The sequence below is a fragment of the Barbus barbus genome, assembly GCF_936440315.1.
Source record: "Barbus barbus genome assembly, chromosome: 22".
Classification (NCBI taxonomy): domain Eukaryota; kingdom Metazoa; phylum Chordata; class Actinopteri; order Cypriniformes; family Cyprinidae; genus Barbus; species Barbus barbus.
The window spans coordinates 25573247-25594983 of NC_136750.1; the positions used below are offsets into that span (position 1 = coordinate 25573247).

Consider the following 21737-nt stretch of genomic DNA (forward strand, 5'->3'; position numbering starts at 1 on the left):
TGCATTACAATATTGTGTTACTCCTTAAAAGAGTAAATAATTACGTTAGCTACTTTTTATGGAAAGTAATGCGTTATGTTACTTTTGCGTTACTTTTTAAGTATGAGCAGGGCTTGATTGTTTTTAATACAAGAAGTTCTAATCATAGCAAATGTAAAAGCCTTTTCACACCAAAAAGTGTAATGAATAAACTTCAGGCTGAAGGTAAATTCACGTCTGTAAAGTAGAACACAGGAGAAGCGGGTTCAACGCTCTTCAGCAATAAAAAACAATGAAGCACAAATGTTAGTTTATCTAAAGTCATTTTTGCTTATTAGTATGGTTGAACTGGATCATCAAAGGTCAGCAGCAAAGACATTGGTTAATAAAATCGGATTAGATACATTTGTGTTGTTTAACATATTTAATTATTGCAGGTTTGCGTCATATTCTGAGTTTGCATTTCACTGTTTTAAATAATTTTGATGAATACTAAATCTGTTTTTTGCGAGTGAGATGAATTAATGCACATTCATATGTAGTCTAGAACTACAGTAACAGCATGTTCACACAGCGCACTGTCAGTCAGTAAATGGGAAAAAAAAGTAACTCAGATATTTTCTTGTAAATTAAAAAGTAATGTGTTACTTTACTAGTTACTTGAAAAAAGTTATATTATTACGTAATTAGCGTTACTTGTAATGTGTTACCCCCAACATTGTTATTAACAATGTTTAAAACTGCTTATTTAATTTAATTAATTTTTTTGGAAATTATTATTATTATTTTTTTCATCAGGACTCTTTGATGAAGAGAAAGAAAAAAAAAAGACAGCATTTATTTGAAGTAGAAGATTGTATATTGTATATTGTAACTATACATCTGTAATATCGTAAATATCTTATGGTCACGTTTGACCGATGTAGTGAAGTGAAGTGAAGTGACATACTGCCAAGTATGGTGACCCATACTCGGAATTCGTGCTCTGCATTTAACCCATCCAACGTGCACACACACAGCAGTGAACACACACACACCGTGAACACACACACACACACCGTGAACACACACCCGGAGCAGTGGGCAGCCATTTATGCTGCGGTGCCCAGGGAGCAGTTGGGGGTTTGGTGCCTTGCTCAAGGGCACCTCAGTCGTGGTATTGAGGGTGGAGAGAGCGGTGGACATTCACTCCCTCCACCTATAATCCCTGCTGGCCCGAGACTCGAACCCACAACCTTTGGATTACAAGTACGAATCTCTAACCATTAGGTCACGACTTCCCCGTAATGTAATGCATACTTGCTAAATAAAAGTATTAATTTAATAAATAAATAAATAACTTACTGACCCAAAATGGTCAGAACATTTTTGTGATGCAGTAGATCCTGGCAGATCCACTGCGGGACGTTTTAGGTCCGGAAAAACAAAACAAAATGATGGCTTGACCCATAGGAGTAACTGAAAGGTGACTTTTATTTACAGTGTGCCGTAAAAATATCCAGTGGAGAGAGTATTTACACAAGTGCTCAGTCAAAAAGAAAAATAGCAAAGTACCAACAAACAAACAAAAAAATAATAAAAGAACAAAATAAACAACAAATAATATGTACAAACGAGTATCCACAATATATGAGGTCTAGTTTTGCTTACGGCACCGCAGTAGCATGTTCGCTGACTTGGTAAACAAGCCCTTGATGTGAGCCTGGCCTCGCTTCTTATAGGCCAGGCTCTACCCCCTACCCGGAGGGTACCATTATCAGGTAAGTATTTAATCTTATAATCTCATTTTTAAATCATAAACTTCATGTAAAACATCAAATCATATTATGAAACACAAAAACTAATAAACCATTTTTAACACATATTAATAACACAAATCATTATCATTTACCCTCATTTCTCTCCACAGAAAAGACGACACAGTCTCTTCCACAAAACAACAATGGTTTCGTCGGACTACAATCGCATTGCGCCGACGCGTGGGAGTCTGACTACACACACACGAGACAAAACGCCGACGCATGGGAGTATGACTACACACATACGAGACAAAACAAACTAACAATAAAACTTCAAACTAACAACAGTGTGTCTGTGTGGTTTATCCAGGGTATGTATACTGTAGAGGGGGAGAAGAGTGTGTGAAATATCCGTGTGCCATCAAGATTATGTGAGCACCCGCTCTCCGATGGTTAAACAGTAGGGGTTGGAATGAGGTAAGTGTGTATGTATATGTATAATGTGTGTGCCAGTACTGCCGTTCCCAGCGGTGAAGATCAACTCTTCACATCACCTCCCCCCTCTCCAAGCCGCGTACTGTCCGGGTACCGGGACAGGTAGTCGGCAACCAGGTTAAGTCTCCCAGGCCGATGTCGAACCTTGAAACTGTAAGGCTGGAGAGCTAGGTACCATCTCGTGATGCGGGCATTATGATCTTCCATCGTGTGAATCCACATCAATGCCCGATGGTCCATTTCCAGGTCAAACTCTCTACCCAAGAGGTAATATCAGAGGGATTCCAGGGACCACTTAATTGCGAGACATTCCTTCTCGATCGTGGAATACCTGGTTTCTCTGGGCAACAGTTTCCTACTCAGGAACACGACTGGTTCTCCCCTCCCGCAGTCCCCTGGGCTAGTACCACTCCAATTCCCTTCTCTGAAGCGTCTACTTGCACCAGGAACCGCTGATCGAAGTTGGGGCTTTGTAGGACTGGGCCGGACCACATCCTCTCTTTTAGGGTGTTGAACGCTTCCTCACAGGCACCAGTCCATGCCACCGGGTTCTTCCCAGTTTTGGTTAGTAAGTCCGTTAGTGGTGTTGCAATGTTAGCAAAGTCCGGGATGAATCTGCAGTACCAGCCCACTAGGCCCAGGAAGGATCTCCCCTCCTTTTTTGTCCTAGGTCAGGGACTGCGCTGAATTGCTTCCACCTTGCATACCTGAGGTCGCAGTTCGCCATTGCCCAGATGGTATCCCAGGAAGCTGGTCTCTTGCCTAGCCCACTCGCACTTTGCCACATTCAAGGACAGGCCCGCTGCTTGGATCTTCTCCAGAGTCTGTCGTAGTTGTTCCAGGTGGTCTGCCCATGTATTGCTGTAGATCAGAACATCGTCCAGGTATGCGGCAGACCAACCTTCGCAGCCCTGGAGAACTTGATCCATGAGTCGCTGGAAGGTCGCAGGTGCCCCGTGCAGCCCAAAGGGTAGAACTGTAAACTGGAACAGTCCCACTGGCGTCCTGAATGCAGTGTATGGTTTGGAGTTCGGATCAAGGGGCACCTGCCACTATCCCTTACACAGATCCAAGGTAGTGATGTACCGGGACTGTCCTATCGCTCCAGCAAGTCATCAATTCTAGGCATCAGGTAAGCATCAAACCTTGACTGGGCATTAAGCTTGCGGAAGTCAACACAGACACACAAGGACCCATCTGTCTTCGGGACGATGACGAGGGGGCTACTCCATTCGCTGTTGGATAGTTCGATTACATCCAACTGCTTCATCATCTCAATTTCCTCCTTCAAGGGCTTCAGTAGTCTCTCTGGTATTCGGTACGGCCGCTGTCGTGAAGGGGTTGTATCTGTAAGGTGGATGCTGTGCTGTACCAGTTCTGTCCGCCCAGGCCTCTGATGGAACAGTAATGGGAAGCGATCCAGGAGGTCTTGCATTTCAGCCTTTAAGGGATCATTCAGATGGCTCAAGTTCACCTTTGCAGGGTGTCTCTGAGGTCTCACCTCTGGAGCAGGCTCATCCTCTTCCTCATCATCCACCTTTCTTAACATCAACAACCTCTCTGGTGTCTTATTGGGTGCTTCTTTCCATTCCTTCAGCAGGTTTATGTGGAACATTTGGTGCGATTTCCTCTCGCCAGGGTGGTGAATCTCATAAGTTATTGGTGCCATCTTCCTTACCACAGTGTATGCCCCTTGCCACTTTGGAACAGTACTGGTCTTTTGGCATGTGGAACATGTAGTGCAGTATGTTTGGACATCAGGCCAATAGAATCGTGAACTAATGCCTGTGTATGTTTTGTGTTGCCCATGGAACCGTATGTGCCAGATGTAACACTAGGGGGCGATAAGACAGAACAATTACACGTAACACATCACCCGTTTGCACATGCAACACCACTTCACAATTGTTTTATCCTAATTTCAAGTTTGTTAAACCATATGTACATGTATACTTCGTAAAACTAAATTTCACCCCAAATTGGTGAATATGCATAATCATCAAAATCTTCCTAAAAATATGCCTGTCCCAAAGCTCCAACATATACTCCATTCTGTATCTGTATACAAAAATCTGTATACATCAATATTAGCTATTGCATTATTGCATTGTCAAGACACAACTTTCCAGATGTGTTGTGTAAATCCTAGGAATCATGCAAGAGGTCTTTGGAAAGAGTAATGGAATTGTATTAATGGGAAGAACAAGGTTTCCGTGGGACTGCTGTCACAGCGAGCTCCGTTCTCCATGTGTCTGGAGAGAGTTCAGTGTGCTGTAATGGAGCTCCTGTCTGATGGCTGTGAACGTGTGAAACTGCACACTGATCAGATATGCGCTGAGTGAAATTGTGTTTCTGTGTTTCCAAGGGAGAGAAAGAGACAGAGTACGGAATTGAATATCCACTGCATGGAGGAAGAAAGTTTTCTTTGGTAGCAGTACATGTTGCCCTCATTAGACCTCCATTATAAAAGTGCCATAGTACATGTCACTATTCCTGACAAAAACTGAATTAGTTGAACCCCTTTTTGTTTTATAATTGGACAAAATGACCAATAGAAAAACCTCTATAATACTCATTCAGCTCATGTATATATATATAGAGAGAGAGAGATCAATTTCTGTTTTAACAGCTTCTTACAATGCAATTAAGATAGCTGACTAAAGTAAATTCTTCAGGCTAAATTATATATATCCTGTGCTTCCTCATACGGTAACTTTTATATTACCTTTGTTCTGTGAAGGTTATGTTTATAAAGTTGTATATAGTCTAAAGTGGGCTGTGGTTTTGGCCTGCTACCGTTTGTCTGTATTTTGCTACATTTATTTTGTTCATTATTTATCCAGGTGAATGGATAGCAGCTCTCAACCAGACTCTATGTGATCTGTATGACAGCTTTGCCCTGAAATATTCATACTCTTTTCGCTGGAAACAGAGAGAGAGAGCGAGAGAAAGAGAGAGAGACAATGAATGTTTAAGTAGCAAGTACAGCTATTGTATATAACTTGTATGCATAATAAAGCATGTACAATGCTTATCAATTTCTCATTATGCTATATTACCAAATATTAGATTCAATCTTTTTATCAACAAATTTTCTGTCGATTTGACATGTTTTGTATTTCTTATTTAAATGGATTGATTGTAGGCTTCATTGATCTGAGAGTATAGACCTCTGTATTGGGGTAACTATTGCCAAAATTATCCGCAATGAATGCATTTTTCAATCAAAAACTGAGGTGCAAAAGCTCAGATCAATGAGACCTACTATTATCAGATCCAAAAAGAAATACAAAAACCTGTGCTAACTGAAAGAAAACAAGTTGACAAAAAGATTGAATCTGAGATTTGGTGATAATATAGCATAATGAAAGATTTAGCCAATTTTGACTGGGAACACCAAATTGGAATTGTAAAGGATTTTAAGCACAGGATATTTTAAGTATTTTAGCTTTAATTTGTTAGCTGTGGTGTTTTAAACAGACAACTTTTGAGACACAACATCCCTGAAAGGATTTAGCATGCTGACAGTTTTAACATGCCAACTGTGACTTCTGAGAAATCACAAAAAAATCATGAAATCACAATCATGACAGCTATCAAAACATCCTTTCCAAGACAATTACTGTCAGACTTCATCAGATTCTGTGTGAAATATTCTGGTTATCCATCTGTGTTTGTTTAGTGTTTTATAGATGACCTAAACTAAACTAATTATGCATGGATTACCTACAACCAAGTATTCGAGTAGTCATTCAGACAATTTACCCTACAACTACACAGTAAAACCCCCAGTGTTAAATCAACACTCCCAGTGTATATACAGTATAATCCACATTCAGAGTGTTAAAAAAGCAACACTGAGTCAGTGTTAAAGTTAATGAGATAATTAGTTTAGTAATTGAGTGATGATTGAGCATTAGTGATGAACACCTGCTGTTAACAAACTGAACCATTGAAAGAAAAAGAAGAACAGAAAAAGAGACGAGACGAGCAGAAATACAATAACTAAAACTGACTTCAGCCACAGCCTTAGATAAAATCAACACAAGTGTCATGAATCTGGTCCATGCTCTCCCTGTCAACCACCACTAGAGGTCACCCGTTCACCACAGTGACTTTTACACTCACAGCACATTGGACTCCATTTCCCACAATCCAGTGCACAGATCACAGCTGTCACCATTCACACATCACACACACCTGATCACCATTTTCCAATCACCACCACACACCATATAAGCCTGGGACTTGCTCTTGCTCAGGGCCGAGTATTGTTAGCATATATCACTCATCTAGAGATAGCAACTTTACAGAGCCATTCTTATAGTCTTAGTCTTGCCTTGTTTTCCTGCCGTGTTTGACCCTGCTCTTGTTTCCTGGATTTACCCTTTGCCTTGCCGTTTGGACTGTGTTTGCTCCCCGTTTGAATTATTGCTGTTGACTCTGGATTATCTCTCTGCCTTGCCCCTTCGGATACTGTTCGCTGATCGCTGACCCACGCTTGCTCCACGGATTGCTCTGTCTTGCCCTTGCCATACCTGTTTGCCGATCTCTGACCCTGCCTGTTTTCTGACCATGTTTCAAAATAAAGCTTTGCATATGGATCCGCACGTCTCACGTCTTGTCAGCCCCGTAACAGAATACTCGGCCACACAAGGATCCAGCGGCTTTTCAAGAGGACATTGGCCAGGTATGGACTGTGCACGACTGTTATTAACCCTCGAGCAGGGCTCGCGACCGCTCGAGGATTATATTCAGGAGTACTTAGACCTCGCCTATTTTTCTGATTTGCCGGACTACGCACTTATTGACTTTTTTTGTGAAGGCATTAATCAGCCGCTTAATCGTTAATCCGCGAGGGTCCCCGTTCATCTCTCAGTCAATTTATGGACTATGCTTTACTGTGTATGGGCTCCTCTTTTACTGTGGGTGTCGCAGAGGAACGCGACACCTCACTCACTCACAAAATGGCGGCAGCAACAGCACCCTTTCACGTCATGCCTGCCAAGCCAGAGTCTGCTCACGTCATGCCTGCCAAGCCAGAGTCTGCTCACGTCATGCCTGCCAAGCCAGAGTGTGCTCACGTCATGCCTGCCAAGCCAGAGTCTGCTCACGTCGTCGCTGTCAAGCCAGAGTCTGCTCACGTCGTCGCTGTCAAGCCAGAGTCTGCTCACGTCGTCGCTGTCAAGCCAGAGTCTGCTCACGTCGTCGCTGTCAAGCCAGAGTCTGCTCACGTCGTCGCTGTCAAGCCAGAGTCTGCTCACGTCGTCGCTGTCAAGCCAGAGTCTGCTCACGTCTCCGCTGTCAAGCCAGAGTCACACCACGTCACAGTGCTCCAGCCAGAGTCTGTCACACCCAAGGATTTAAGGTCAGTCCTTCAAGTTCCCTGTCTGATATCCAGTGTGATGGACCCACCACTGATGTCAGTGCGAGTAGCTGGCATTCCCAGGGCCTCAACCCTGTCTGTTACAGAGACCGTTCCCCTGACCTCAGTACTTCCCGTTATGGCAGTTGCCATTTTGAGTGTGTGGGCTGCACACTGTGCTCCTGAGGCCTCTCCTGTCCACGAGTCTGCTCCAGTGCCTCCAGAGGTGGCGGCTTCCGCTGCAGAACCTCCCGAAGTGGTGGCACCCGTTCCTGACCTCATGGTCTGCCCTGTCATGGCCACAGAGGCTGTTCCTGAACTCACGGTCTGCCTTGTCACGGCCACGGAGGCCGTTCCTGACCTCATGGTCTGCCCTGTCATGGCCACGGAGGCTGTTCCTGAACTCACGGTCTGCCTTGTCACGGCCACGGAGGCCGTTCCTGACCTCATGGTCTGCCCTGTCATGGCCATGGAGGCCGTTCCTGAACTTACGGTCTGCCCTGTCACGGCCACGGAGGCCGTTCTTGAACTCACTGTCTGCCCCGTCACGGCCATGGAGGCCGTTCCTGAACTCACTGTCTGCCCTGTCACGGCCATGGAGACCGTTTCTGAACTCACTGTCTGCCCTGTCACGGTCATGAAGGCCGCCCCTGAACTCACTGTCTGTCCTGTCACGGCCAAAGAGGCCGTCTGTGAACTCACACCCTGTCCTGTCACGGCCAAAGAGGCCGTCTGTGAGCTCACGCCCTGTCCTGTCACGGCTAAAGAGGCCGTCTGTGAGCTCTCGCCCTGTCCTGTCACGGCTAAAGAGGCCGTCTGTGAGCTCTCGCCCTGTCCTGTCACGGCTAAAGAGGCCGTCTGTGAGCTCTCGCCCTGTCCTGTCACGTCTAAAGAGGCCGTCTGTGAGCTCTCGCCCTGTCCTGTCACGGCTAAAAACACCGTCTATGAATCCTCGTCCTGCCCTGCCATGCCCCCTGAGATCATGAATGCTCTCCCTGTATTGTCTGTCTCTGCTCTCCCTGTGTTGTCTGTCTCTGTTTCCCCCAGATCTCAGACTCTGCCATGGTTGCCTGCCCAGTCTGCTTCCTGGCGAGGGTTTTCTGCTCGGGTCTGGTGGTCCTCTGCCCCGCCATGGTGGTCTTCTGCTCGGGTCTGGTGGTCGTCTGCTCCGCCGTGGTGGTCTTCTACTCGGGTCTGGTGGTCGTCTGCTCCGCCGTGCTGGTCTTCTGCTCGGGTTTGGTGGTCTTCTGCTCGGGTCTGGTGGGCTCCTGGTCCGTCTGCTCCGCCCTGGTGGGCTCTTGCTCTGTCCTGGTCTCCGGTTCCGGCTGGATGTCTTGCTCTGCCCCAATCCCCGGTCTTCCCACTTCCTCAAGGACCTGGCCCTCCGTCCCTCCCCCTGTTCCGCCTCCGCTCCACCGCCCTCCTGGATTGTGTAGGAGCGTCTGGAAGCCGCTCCTTGGGGGGGGGCTATGTCATGAATCTGGTCCATGCTCTCCCTGTCAACCACCACTAGAGGTCACCCGTTCACCACAGTGACTTTTACACTCACAGCACATTGGACTCCATTTCCCACAATCCAGTGCACAGATCACAGCTGTCACCATTCACACATCACACACACCTGATCACCATTTTCCAATCACCACCACACACCATATAAGCCTGGGACTTGCTCTTGCTCAGGGCCGAGTATTGTTAGCATATATCACTCATCTAGAGATAGCAACTTTACAGAGCCATTCTTATAGTCTTAGTCTTGCCTTGTTTTCCTGCCGTGTTTGACCCTGCTCTTGTTTCCTGGATTTACCCTTTGCCTTGCCGTTTGGACTGTGTTTGCTCCCCGTTTGGATTATTGCTGTCGACTCTGGATTATCTCTCTGCCTTGCCCCTTCGGATACTGTTCGCTGATCGCTGACCCACGCTTGCTCCACGGATTGCTCTGTCTTGCCCTTGCCATACCTGTTTGCCGATCTCTGACCCTGCCTGTTTTCTGACCATGTTTCAAAATAAAGCTTTGCATATGGATCCGCACGTCTCACGTCTTGTCAGCCTCGTAACAACAAGATAAAAGAACACAATAAATGTCTCAAGATATTGGCGGAGGATGATTAAACAACTCCACAAACAGTATCACCAGTTTCACACGTTACTAACCAGATTGACTTTAGATGTTGATGTTTTAATTTCGTTTGAATTACCATTATCGAGATCAGTGTTTGCTTTAGTTGGGATCTTGACTCTTGACAAAACAATTGCTTTGACTGCCTTATCTGTGTGTTTGTTTAGACATGTTAGTTATGGCAATCGGGTGTTGATGGCTATGTTTCAATAAAGAAATCATCAGCATTTTGTGACTTTCATAACTGATTTCATTCAGAGCACCATCATTGATTGTTTAATTTTTTTTTACTTTGTTCACATGAAATATAAAGCTTGATCCAATGGTTTTAAGATTAATCTGAAAGACTTTCAAAAGTAAATCGGCACTATAAGCTTAAACCTGCATTATCATACAGACATCAAGAATCAGTGTATGAATCTCAACAACGGTGACAATCAAAATATTCAGATCAACTGTGAACATCACAAAACACAATACTAAAAGTCACAACAAAAATAGCAAAACAAAAGGAAATAGTAAGAATAAAAGAAAATACTAAGAACAGCTGCATAATCTATTCATGCCGCATTGCATGCTGGGAACCATGGATGAATTTTGATTGGTGCTCCCAGAATGCACTGCAACATGAAACTTCATGTTGACTGTCACCATTTATTTGGCACAATATGTCTAAACAAACACAGTTATGGCAGCTGAAAAAATTGTAATGTCTTAAGTCAAGGGTCAAGAGCCCAACTAAAGGAAACACTGACCTCGATAATGGTAATTCAAACAAAACTAAAACATCAACATCTAAAGTCAATTTGGTTAGTAATGCAATGTTTGTGGAGTTGTTTAATCATCCTCTGCCGAGATCTTGAGAGATGTAATGTCATCTTTTATCTTGTGTTGATTTCGTCTAAGGCTATGGCTGAAGTCAGTTGTAGTTTTTGTATTTCTGCTCGTCTCGTCTCTTTTTTCTGTTCTTGTTTCCTTTCTTTCTGTGATTCAGTTTGTTAACAGCAGGTGTTCATCACAAATGCTCAATCATTACTCAATTACTAAACTAATTGTCTGATTAAATTTAACACTGACTCAGTGTTACTTTTTTAACACTCCGAGTGTGAATTATATATACACTGGGGGTTTTACTGTGTAGCAACTCTACATCAATTTCATTTGAATGATGTTCCATGTGCAAATGCTGACCATCTAAATTGGTTAATGTTATCCTGATTGTTATAATGGCTGTTTTAACACCCTCTTCTTACCAGTTGCATGTCCAGATTGATGTCCACCAAGTTGAAGGACAGCACATGGTCTTTGGCCCCCACAAACAGTCGACCTCTCTCCTCGTCCAATAAAAAGTTGTGATAGGCAGAGCTGTTGGCCAATCCGTTGAAAGTGAGCAGGTTGTTGGACTCAAACATTTCTGTGGGAAAAAGTGAATATAGCATATTGGATTTATTGGGTCTCCTACAAACTTCAAAAGCAGAAGCTGACAGAAACATTAACACCCATATGCTGAGCTTTCAAATATGGCCCACAATACGTAAAACTTGATGCTTTCTGACCTCATCCTCATTTTTTAGAGTTATATGTTTGAGAGGGAGACAGATAGATGGACCTTGGCTCTGGCAGTGAACAGCTCAGCAGGGACGGCAGCTCTGCTCTAGTGTGTGTGAGACGTGTGACTGTGGTTTGGCTATAAGACAGCTGGGAAAGCTGGCGGTGCTCATGGATACACATATATATTTGCTTGTGGATATCGCTTTTGTTCCTTATGTAGTTTATTATCTACACAGCAAAGAGCTGAATAAAACCAACCCAACAAGAGTAATCTACATAAATTAGTTTCAGGTAGCTTCAACATATTTGCTTTTGGGATTTCTTATTTTATTTGTTTGTTATAGGAATAGCTTAACCAAAAAATGACATTTCTGTCTTCATTTACTCACGCCCAGATTCATTCAACTGTAACTGACAAGCCACAAGAAAGCACAGTAAAAGTTCCAAGTCTTCAGAATACATGCAGTAGCTTTCTGTGAGGAACAGACTAGAATTTGAGTTATCTTGACATTCAAATTTGAAAATGTGCATGCAGAGATGATATCTGAAAGCTACAATGGATTTTCAGTGAATAATGACTGACAATTTTGGTTTGTTCCTCAAACAAACCTATCATATTGCTTCAGACGACTGAGAATAAAGTGCAGGAGTTGTATGGAACATTTATTTTTTGGCTATCACGTCCTTTTCGGAGGACTTGTCATGCATTTGCTGTATAGAAAAACACTTTGAACACGATGCCTTACATCTTTAATATACTCTCAGAAAAAAGGTACAAAAGTTGTCACTTGTGCAGTAACCTTCAAAAGGTACACGTTTGTACCTTATTTACTTCAAAAGAGTGTATATTAGTAGCTTAAAAGTGCATATTAGTACTTGGATGGCTCAAATTCGTGCCTGTTGAAAGGGTAAAGCCCCAGTCACAGCTCTGGTACCTTTTTTCAGAGAGTTTACATCTCTTAACTGATATTCTTTGCAATAAAGTAAGTCATACAGGTCTGGAACATGTCTGAGGGTGGGTAAAAGACGACAGAATCTGTTTAAGTCACTAAGACAAAAAAATAAAAAAAATCTAAAGTTTTGTCAGAGTCAGCATCTAGCAGTCAACACGCATACCTAACTGTGGGTCTTTGACTATCATTATATATAACTCTTAAGTTTGTTCTGTTAGTTGGTGTGTGGTGTAAAGCCACGTTAAAGAAAACAGAAAATGTGCGACAGGACCAGCAAGCTGTAATTACTGCATTTGTTCTTAAGGGAAGTAAGATTTTCCCTGCCGTCACACTTAAATTGCTCTCCAGATGGACATTAATAGCAGCTGAGAAATATGGAAGTGTTTGGACAATTATTGTAACCTATGAGTGTGTGTGTGTGTGTGTGTGTGTGTGTGTGTGTGTGTGTGTGTGTGTGTGTGGTTTTAGATTGTATTAGGTTAAGGCAAAAAGGGCAGCAGATGAATCACATACAGTGTGGGATAGAATCATCATTAATTTTAGGATCCCAAAAATGTTTTTAAGCCTGTTGCTTACCTACCAAAAATTACAAATTAATTAATTAATTACAAGCATGTTATCTACACACACACAGATATATATAAACAAGTGAATGAAAGAATGAATTAAGGGATACTAAATACTTTACGTTTTAAAGCAATTTTGCATCATGTAAATCTTCATAACTAAACACTCAAAATATATTTATATGTCAGAATGGGGTTTCAAAGGGCCTGAGGGGAAAAAGAGGAAGAACAGGCAAGAGGAAAGAGTGAAAGAGGAAAGTTTGAGAAAGGAAAGACAAGACCTGTGGAGTGCCACAGAGGAGAAGAGCAGACCAGAATGAAGAAAGTTTAAGACTAACCTTTGAGATGACTTAAAAGAGGTCAGTTAGAGAAGAGGAGAAAGAGAGAATGAGAGTGAATCTCTCACTTGGGTTTGGAGTGGCTGTGGTGTTTTTATTTGGCACCATGACTAAAAAACACTCAGAATGCCTTTTATACACTCAGACACACTCGAAACACCATGGAATTCATCTCACCATCACTTCAATGTGAACGCTCACGAGCACACAGGCTTTTTCGAAGACAAAACGAGTGTCTTGTTCGAGTGTTTGTTCAAATAAAAACTATTCAGAAAACTATACTTTCATTTCAGCTAAAATCTGACGAAAATCAGGAAGTTTTTCACTATATCTCTACTCACTATGGGGGACAAAATCTGTGGAACTGGTTTAAACATGGTAAAACGGAGCACTATTATTCACAACATCACCCTTTATTGATGTGCTTTATGCTCACTTCTGCTTCTGATGGTGTAAACGTGTGACTATGTGCATTTGGTGGTTTTGCATGAGTGTGTAACATCAACTGACACAGGACGTCTGATTGGATCGTCAAGGGTCTGCTTGCGTAATGCACTTGTGCTGAGAAGAGGTCTATTTAAAATATTCACACATATACAGCAGTCAAACACACAAACACTCTCTTAAACGGCAAAATTACTCTATCAACAATTACAAACACTCACTTTAGAGAGGAAATTAACTGCACTTGATTACTGTCGAATTTTGAAAAGCATTGCATTTGAACAAATAGTCTGTGTACAGCATGTACAAATGTGTAAATGTTCTAAAACATTGTGACTTTGTTGTAATTGTCTAAACAAATCAGTCATCAAGTTTTTCTCTGTTAAATAGTTGAATGCAAAGCATGATGTAATGTTTAGATTTTTTAACACCTCTGTTATGTTCCAGATGGTTGCCAGGGCATTCCAAACTCATAAATCCGATACCACAGATAGAACATCATGCAATTAGTACATCATTCTGCTCATTGTGCACGTCTTTGAGTGTGTGATCAGACTATTTAGTTGGGTTTGGTAATAAAATACCTTCTGAGAACATTAAGTTTTCAACACTGAAGCAATAAAACCTGATCTTATGTAAAAAAAAAATATATCAGTAATATCCATTACACACAGCCACATAACTCTGATATAAAGACTCAAAAAGTGACTGCTCTTGGCAGGTTTCACTTAGAATTCAACTATAGCGACAGTTGCTGTGTGAATCAATAGTGCATGAGCTGTAATTATCATATAGCCCAGAGTTATTTATCTATTAAAGATGACCTGAGAACACCCTGAGGAACAGGTTCTCAGAATGAAGGATTTGAGCTGCAAAGACAAAGACAAGGAACACCAAACGGGTTTAAAGTTCAATCTACAAGGATGTAACTAAAAATTTAATCAAATGTAAAACTTTAGCAATCAATCACTGAAGTCACTTGCATCAAAAAACTAGAAACACATTTCAGAAACATTTAAGTTCCAGGGTGAATTTGTGAACTACTGAGTGTAGGTTTGTTTACAAACTCTACAAAGAAATCTGAAGATGTATTATTGGAAATTGATGTGATTTGGAAAGAGATCATTTTTTGATACCCGAGTCACCAAATTGAGATGATTAGCAATCTTTCAACATACTGGACAAGAGACCAGTTGCAGTAGTTAAGACAATGTTATATTTATTCTTTATTATATTAATTATTTTAAAGGTGCGGTCAGTTAATAAGGTTTTTATTAACCAATTAATGCTTTTATTTAGTAAAGTTGCACTGAATTTATTAAAATTGACAGTAAAGACACTTATAATGCTACAAAAGATTTCAAAGGCAACTTTCTATTCATCAAAGAATCCTGAAAAAAATGTATCAAACTAAAATATTAAGTAGCACAACTGTTTTCAACATCGATAATAATTAAAAATCTTTCTTGAGCAGCAAATCAGCATATTAGAATGATTTCTAAAGGATCATGTGACAATGAAAAATCAGGTTTGTCATCACAGGAATAAATTTAAGGGGTTCATTTTAAAAGATATTAAAATAGAAAGCTATTTAAAATAATAATATTTTACAATATTACTGTATTTTAGATCAAGTAAATGCAGCTTTTGGTGAGCACAATCGACTTCATTAGAGACTTCTTAAAAAAAATGGTTTAGCTGCGTCAGGACAAAAACGGGTCACGTTCTGTGTCAGATTCCAGAACATACGGTGCCCCTGCCAGGCATTGTGGGTAATCTACACTAGCAGCTCGCAGTCACTCAGGAGGAAGTGGCTTTAGACATGCTGCTAATCTGAACCTCGCCGGTTTAAAGAGGAGAAGAGCTACTCTCAGCCTCTTCAAACCACTGAGACCGTCTCTCTGTCTCTTTCCCTCCATCTATTGTTGTGGAAAAACATCTGAGAATACAAGCGAGGAGGGGAGGGCAGGTAGAGGCAGAGGAACAGTCCCATCTGAGGCTGATAAAAATAAACTTCTCTACCCTACATACTGCCTGTGCTCTCTGCTCTGCAGGGCACATGTGTGTGTGTTTATGTGTGTGTGGGCAGACGAAACATGAGCGCTATCCACGCTCACCTTTTTCCATTCATCGCAGCATGCATGTCCATCTAATCAAATCTGGAGTTCTGATTATTAACATACCTGATCGTTTGAACTCTTTCCACAGGGTCCAACGACGATTTTAAGGCAATCAAATATCTGAAATCAAATCAAATCCACTTTCCCTCATGACTTTCTGCTTTCCAAGGGAAAACCTATATTATGGCATAAATATTTTCCATTTCACAGGAATTTGGCGGAGTATTGTTTTAGGTGTGTGCGTTCTACCGCTGCAGCTTTATTTCTGAAGAGGATACGAAGAGTTCACATGCTGCAAATGCAATCCAACACCAGATTCTTGGCGTGTTTGTGGATTAAAAGCTTAATTAAAGTGAAATAAAACTTCTCTCATTCCTTCATGAGATTATAGCCGTCTTAAAACATTCACTTCGGAATGGGATATCTTTAAACCAAAAACATTATTCCACCACACAAATCCACACACACACACACACATACAGTACTAAAGAGGCAATCTCTTGTTTCTTTGCCACTTAACTGAGACAAAATGCAGCCACGTCCATTATCCTGTGCTTTATGTGTTTCCACACCAGTTGATATTTATGTAAAGGTGTTATTGTTAACTTGCCCCGGGAACTTTCAGATCAGAGGGGACACTGATACCATCCCTGTGAGGAACACCAGTACTCAGCCAGGACTTCCTCACGGGTGGCCTCCTCTCCACACACACACACACACACACACACACACCTACATTCTATGGAAATACGGCTGTAGGGACTCTACAGCTATGTGTGGACAGGTTTGGTTGTACATGTGAGGTCCACATTTTGGAATACATTCTCACTTAGTAAAACACAATAAAAACAACTTGAGACATTTAAAGTTGTTCTCAATATTTGAAAGGTTCATAATTCAGCCAAATCGTGTTTTGAATCAAATATGATGATGTGAGCAGGTTTCTCTGAAGGTTAGAGCATAGAAAATATCAGTATAAAAATGTCTATGGGAGGACCTCTAGGAAATTTTGACTTCTTGTAAATGGCTCAACATGTGTTTCATGTAACATTTAAATAAACTAGTAAAAATAAAATAAAAATACAATTTCGAAAAAGAGAAAAAATGAATTCTTCAAAAAGACAAAAAAAGTTTTTTTTTATATAATTTGTTATTTAAAATGGATTTCATCATTGGAATGCATTTTTTAGTGTCATGTTAGGCAATAAGCAAGCAAACGTGCATTAATGAACAAATGAATAAGCAAATAAATAAAAGTTAACAACAAGACATTTACTTTAATAATATTCTGCAATAAATATTGCCACAAAAAAAAAAAAACAATATTAGACAAACCTGTTGTGTAACTAATGATATATTAAGTTATATTTCTTTTTTTTTTTTTTTTGTTTGGTTAAAACACTTTCTTTTTTTATCCAACCTACAATGACTACAAGCATTCTATTCTAGGATTCTCACAAAAATTGGCCAAGCAAATGGTTTGTCCGACCAAAGGAAAGGTTTTATTTTTTTTTGTATATACTTAAATTGATTACACACAGCCACATGCAAAAGGAAGACAAAGGTTTTATTATTATTATATATTTTTTAAATACTTAAATAAATAAATTACACACAGCCACATGCATTTTAATTGATGAGAATTCAGCAAATGATGAATCAGCCAGACTGTGGTGACAAATATCCACAGGTGTGTGGGTTTGCTCTAGTGCTGGTGGATATCAGAATCAGTCTTGGCATTTCACCAAGTCTTGTTTGCTTAGATCAGCCTAGAGTACATTGCAAACACACATGCACTCCCTAGGTGCAAAACACAAAAACATATTCCCTCTCCATCTCTCTTTGTCTCTTTCTTCATTGTTTTCCAGACAAATAGGGTGTGTGTGCCTGTAGGTGTCAGTGTTTGATACAGTAAACAGCTCCAGACGTGTACGTGTGTGTGTGTGTGTGTGTGTGTGTGTCTGTGTTGGGGCAGATGAGAGCTCTGGGTACTTAAGGAGCCCCCCGTGTGTTTGTGCATGCGTGTGTGGTGGATCAAGCACGTCTGTCACCTGACAGTCACACACTGCGGTTCATATAGAGCTCAGCTTCCACCAGCCAGCTAATGAGGAAATGTCAGTGCAATTAGAAAGCTGGCAGAGAGAGAAATGGCTCACTTTTATACAGCCATCTGCCCTGACTGTTAAACCTCTCTCTCTGTGTCTCTTTCTAATTACAGAGGGAGGGAGGAATGAGCTCTTGCATTTAAACACTCATACTGTGAATTCACTCCTGACAGTTCACTTCATCACGAACGCCAATCGGATGTGAAGAGTTGTAATGTTTTAACAAAACCGCACCGTTAAAAACAGCCACCTTGCGTTATACTGTCTGCAATTATCATAACACACTCCCTCAAAACACTGCAAATCTTATAAACAATTTACTCTAGCTGAGCAACAAAAGTGGGGGAAAGTACATGCAGAGAAGAATATAATAGATCAGTGGTTCTCAAGCAGTGGGTCGTGACCCAAAAATGGGCAAGTCTGTTCTGATAATTTCAAATAATGCTTGTATAGCAATAATAAAATCTAATATCATGCATAGTTATTACAGCAAAATAAATAGGCTTTTCCACATTTCCTATTTATGGTACAACTCTGGTATAACTTGGCAGATGATAATCAAATTAGCAGATGCCAATATAGACAGTCTGAATGACATGATCTCATATATAAAAAAAAAAAAAATGAATAAATCTCTGCAAGGTGAAAATGTATGAATTTAAAACAATTTTTGTACTGTGTTGCATACTGAAGCAAAACCATGAACTGTGACAGATCACTTATGATTGACTAATATTAAGTTAGACTCAGAATGTACAGGATGCAAATTAAAAACAGAGTTTAGTCTGTATTTTTGGCATTTGAACTGTACGTGTAGGTGTTTCAGGGAAACAATGAATGCCAGCGGTTTAAACATTCCCACCTGTGCATTCAGACACAATTCAGCCCACAGGCTCTGTGAATGCACAAACTAAATAACACATACCTGATTTAATCTGTGCATGAAACTGAAATAATTACCCAATATTGTGTAATACAGTACAGTGTCTTACTGTATCTTGTCAAATTAAACCTAAATGCTTCCTTCAAATGTAATACTGTAAACATCTAAACTGTACAAAATGCTTCAGTCCTTTAAAATAACAGTTTTGTTTTTTTTTCTCAAGTCAAATGTTATTTTTTTTTTATATTACTGAATCAACCATAACAGTTTATCCAAGAAAAAATCATGTTTAGGGTCAGATAAGGTAGAAATAGTGACTTAAATAATTGTGCAGATCTACTTTTTAAGGTTAAATATTAAACATTAAGAAAACAATTATTTAAAAAAATGTATTGTTGGTCAAATGTAAAGATTAACACTTAACAGAAAAAAAAAGATTACTGGAATATGTTTTAAAATACATAGTATTTTTGCTCTCTACTTCAAAATTTCACATTCAATTCAGTGTGTTACTTTGTAATTATTTGTGTAATTTACTTGCAATTTCTCAGTGAAAACTTAAATCCTACACCAACTTTTTTCGGTGTGGCTGCACTACTGGTAAAAATCAAACGTTTGATCTATAATTTCACCCTTCAGCACTGGCCAACACAACACAATATCACTTTCACTAGCACCGCTCTAATATTTTAGTTATGAATAATGAACGCAAATATTAATGTGTGTCCATGAATATCAACATGAAGTCCAGCTCCCTTTTCAGAAATATTTCAAAATTGCCAACCATGTATAATTAAACCATGTGCATCATATCAATGCAATATCCCCGAGAAGTAACCAGACCCATATGCCAACTCCAGACAAGAAAGCATCAAGAAACTTTAACATCTGCTCTTCTAAGCTTCCTCAATCATTTTCTGATTTCCCCCTTTCCCTGAATCCTCATCAGCAGCCGAATCAGAAGGTGACTGACCTTTATACGAGAGTTTGAGCCGGGGTATGTTGTTCTTGCTCCTCTGAGCGTTGGCTCCTCTATCCGGCGTGCCGAGCGTCCACAGCAGCAGTACAATCCCCCACAGGTAGTCCATTTTCACCCCTGCCTGTGTGCAGTCCACTGGCCTCTGGTAAACACTGTTTCGTTCAGCAATCCAGTCCTTTGGAACGCCACCTGAGGATGGAGCAGGTGTGTCTGTGTGTTAAATAAGTCACACAATGATCACATCTCTCCTGGTGAAGCAGTCACAGCCTCAGGAGAGGACCACGAGTGTCCACACCGCTCACTGTCTCACTTTAAAGTGTGTTCCTGTGGTTGTTTATCTCCTAGATGTTGTGCGCTCTTCCTCTCTGACTGTTTTAAATAGTAACACGGTAGAGACTAAACTCAACTAAAGCTCGGTGAAGCCCTAGGCACTGCTCTCTCTCTTTCTCTCTTTGCAAAAGCTCAGCGCACACACAGTCACAGCGCAAGACTAAGAGAGAGCGGAGCCAGCTGAGAAAGACTGTGAGAGAGAGAGAGAGAGAGAGGGGAAAGGGGAGGGCTGTGCTTCCAGCAGAAGATCCTCTAGGTAGACTTTTTTCCTACTTCCACATCCCACACACACTGTCAAAGTTGCACTCACTCTACAAGAATCATTCTGACAGTGGAGGGCATGTGTGGTGTGGTAGATATTTCCTAACCTCACTGTCCTGGTTTCCCAATGTTTATTTTGCTCTATATCTAATGCAAGAACAGACTTTATGTCCTACTCGGGACATTAGGAAGTTGTCCCTTCCTGTCCGTGTCTCGCACTGTTCTCTGCTGCCCAGGAGTCTGAAAACACTAGTCAAACTCACCTCACACCAGACGTTTATTTTTAGCATATCTCCCCGTGTGAGGTGAAGGCGTGTGACAGAAAGGATGATATTCCACGTTTAAAGAAAGGCTGGTCAGGGCACTTATAAAGTTAAAGGGATAGTACTTTTTTTTTTTACATCGCATATCAGTTATTTACACTATCAAGATACAAAAGTATCATACAATTGGTCCATCAAACTTGTGTGCTTTATTTATGTAAAGAACAGACAGAATTTTAAACCGTTATTTACTGATAATCTTATCTTCTAATGGAGCTCATAAATTGTAATTTGACATGGTACAATAAATTTATTTATTTTTATTATTCTTTTATTTAACAGGGATCCCTTAAATTGACCAACGGTGACAGTAAAACATTTATAATCTTGCTAAAGATTTATTTCAAATAAATGCTGTTCTATTTACTAAAGAATCCTGAAAAAATGCATAATGGTTTCCACAAAAATATGAAGCAGCACAACTGTTTTTCAAGATTGCTAATAATAAGAAATGTTTGCTGAGCACAGTTTAGCATATTATAAAGATTTCTGAAGGATCATGTGACACTGAAGACTTGAGTAACGATGCTGAACATTCAGCTTTGCATCACAGGAATAAACTACATTTTAAAAAGTAATAGAAAACAGTTTAATAAAAAAAAAAAAAATCACAATATTGCTATTTTTACTGAATAAATGCAGCCTTGGTAATCATAAGAAACATTTTAATGATAGTATTAATATATAAAAATAAAAATACATATATAAATATAAATTCACATTATTTCCTGTGTAAAAGAGTGGCTACCACACTGTAAACAAAAAATAACAATTACAAAATAATTTTGTAAAAAATACAGAAAAACATTTACAGAACAAATTTACAGTATAAAACTGTAATTTGTGAACAAGGAAATTAGAATGTAAACCAGTAAATTAAACAACACACATTGCTATTAAAAGCTGCTTTGTACCTTTAACATACTGACAACCACTATAATAATGCAGGTGGTAAAAGAGAAAGCCAGATGAAGAATCAAAGCTCATCACAAGTAGCTTTGCCACAAGCAGAAGTATATACAAATACAGAAGGTGCACAGAGTCATTCACGCAAACACAAAACACCATCATGGTAACACACGATACTTAATGCAATAAACTTTCAACAGAAGTATCACAACAGAAGATGTAACAAAGCCCAAATGTACATAACTGATAACAAAAAACTATTAAAAACATGATTATTT

General features: G+C 40.4%; 1 protein-coding gene across 1 annotated transcript in view; it reads right to left on the bottom strand.

The window, feature by feature from the left end:
- Positions 1-20128, bottom strand: part of LOC306888049 (semaphorin-3ab-like) — a 42384-nt gene extending 22256 nt beyond the window's left edge. Inside the window, exons 1-2 of the mRNA XM_079446150.1 lie at positions 19631-20128; positions 10951-11111 (exon numbers count right to left, since the gene is read on the bottom strand). Coding sequence (XP_079302276.1) covers positions 10951-11111; positions 19631-19745 — 276 coding nt within the window. The 5' untranslated portion in view covers positions 19746-20128. The remainder of the gene's footprint in view (positions 1-10950; positions 11112-19630) is intronic.
- Positions 20129-21737: the final 1609 nt, after the last annotated feature.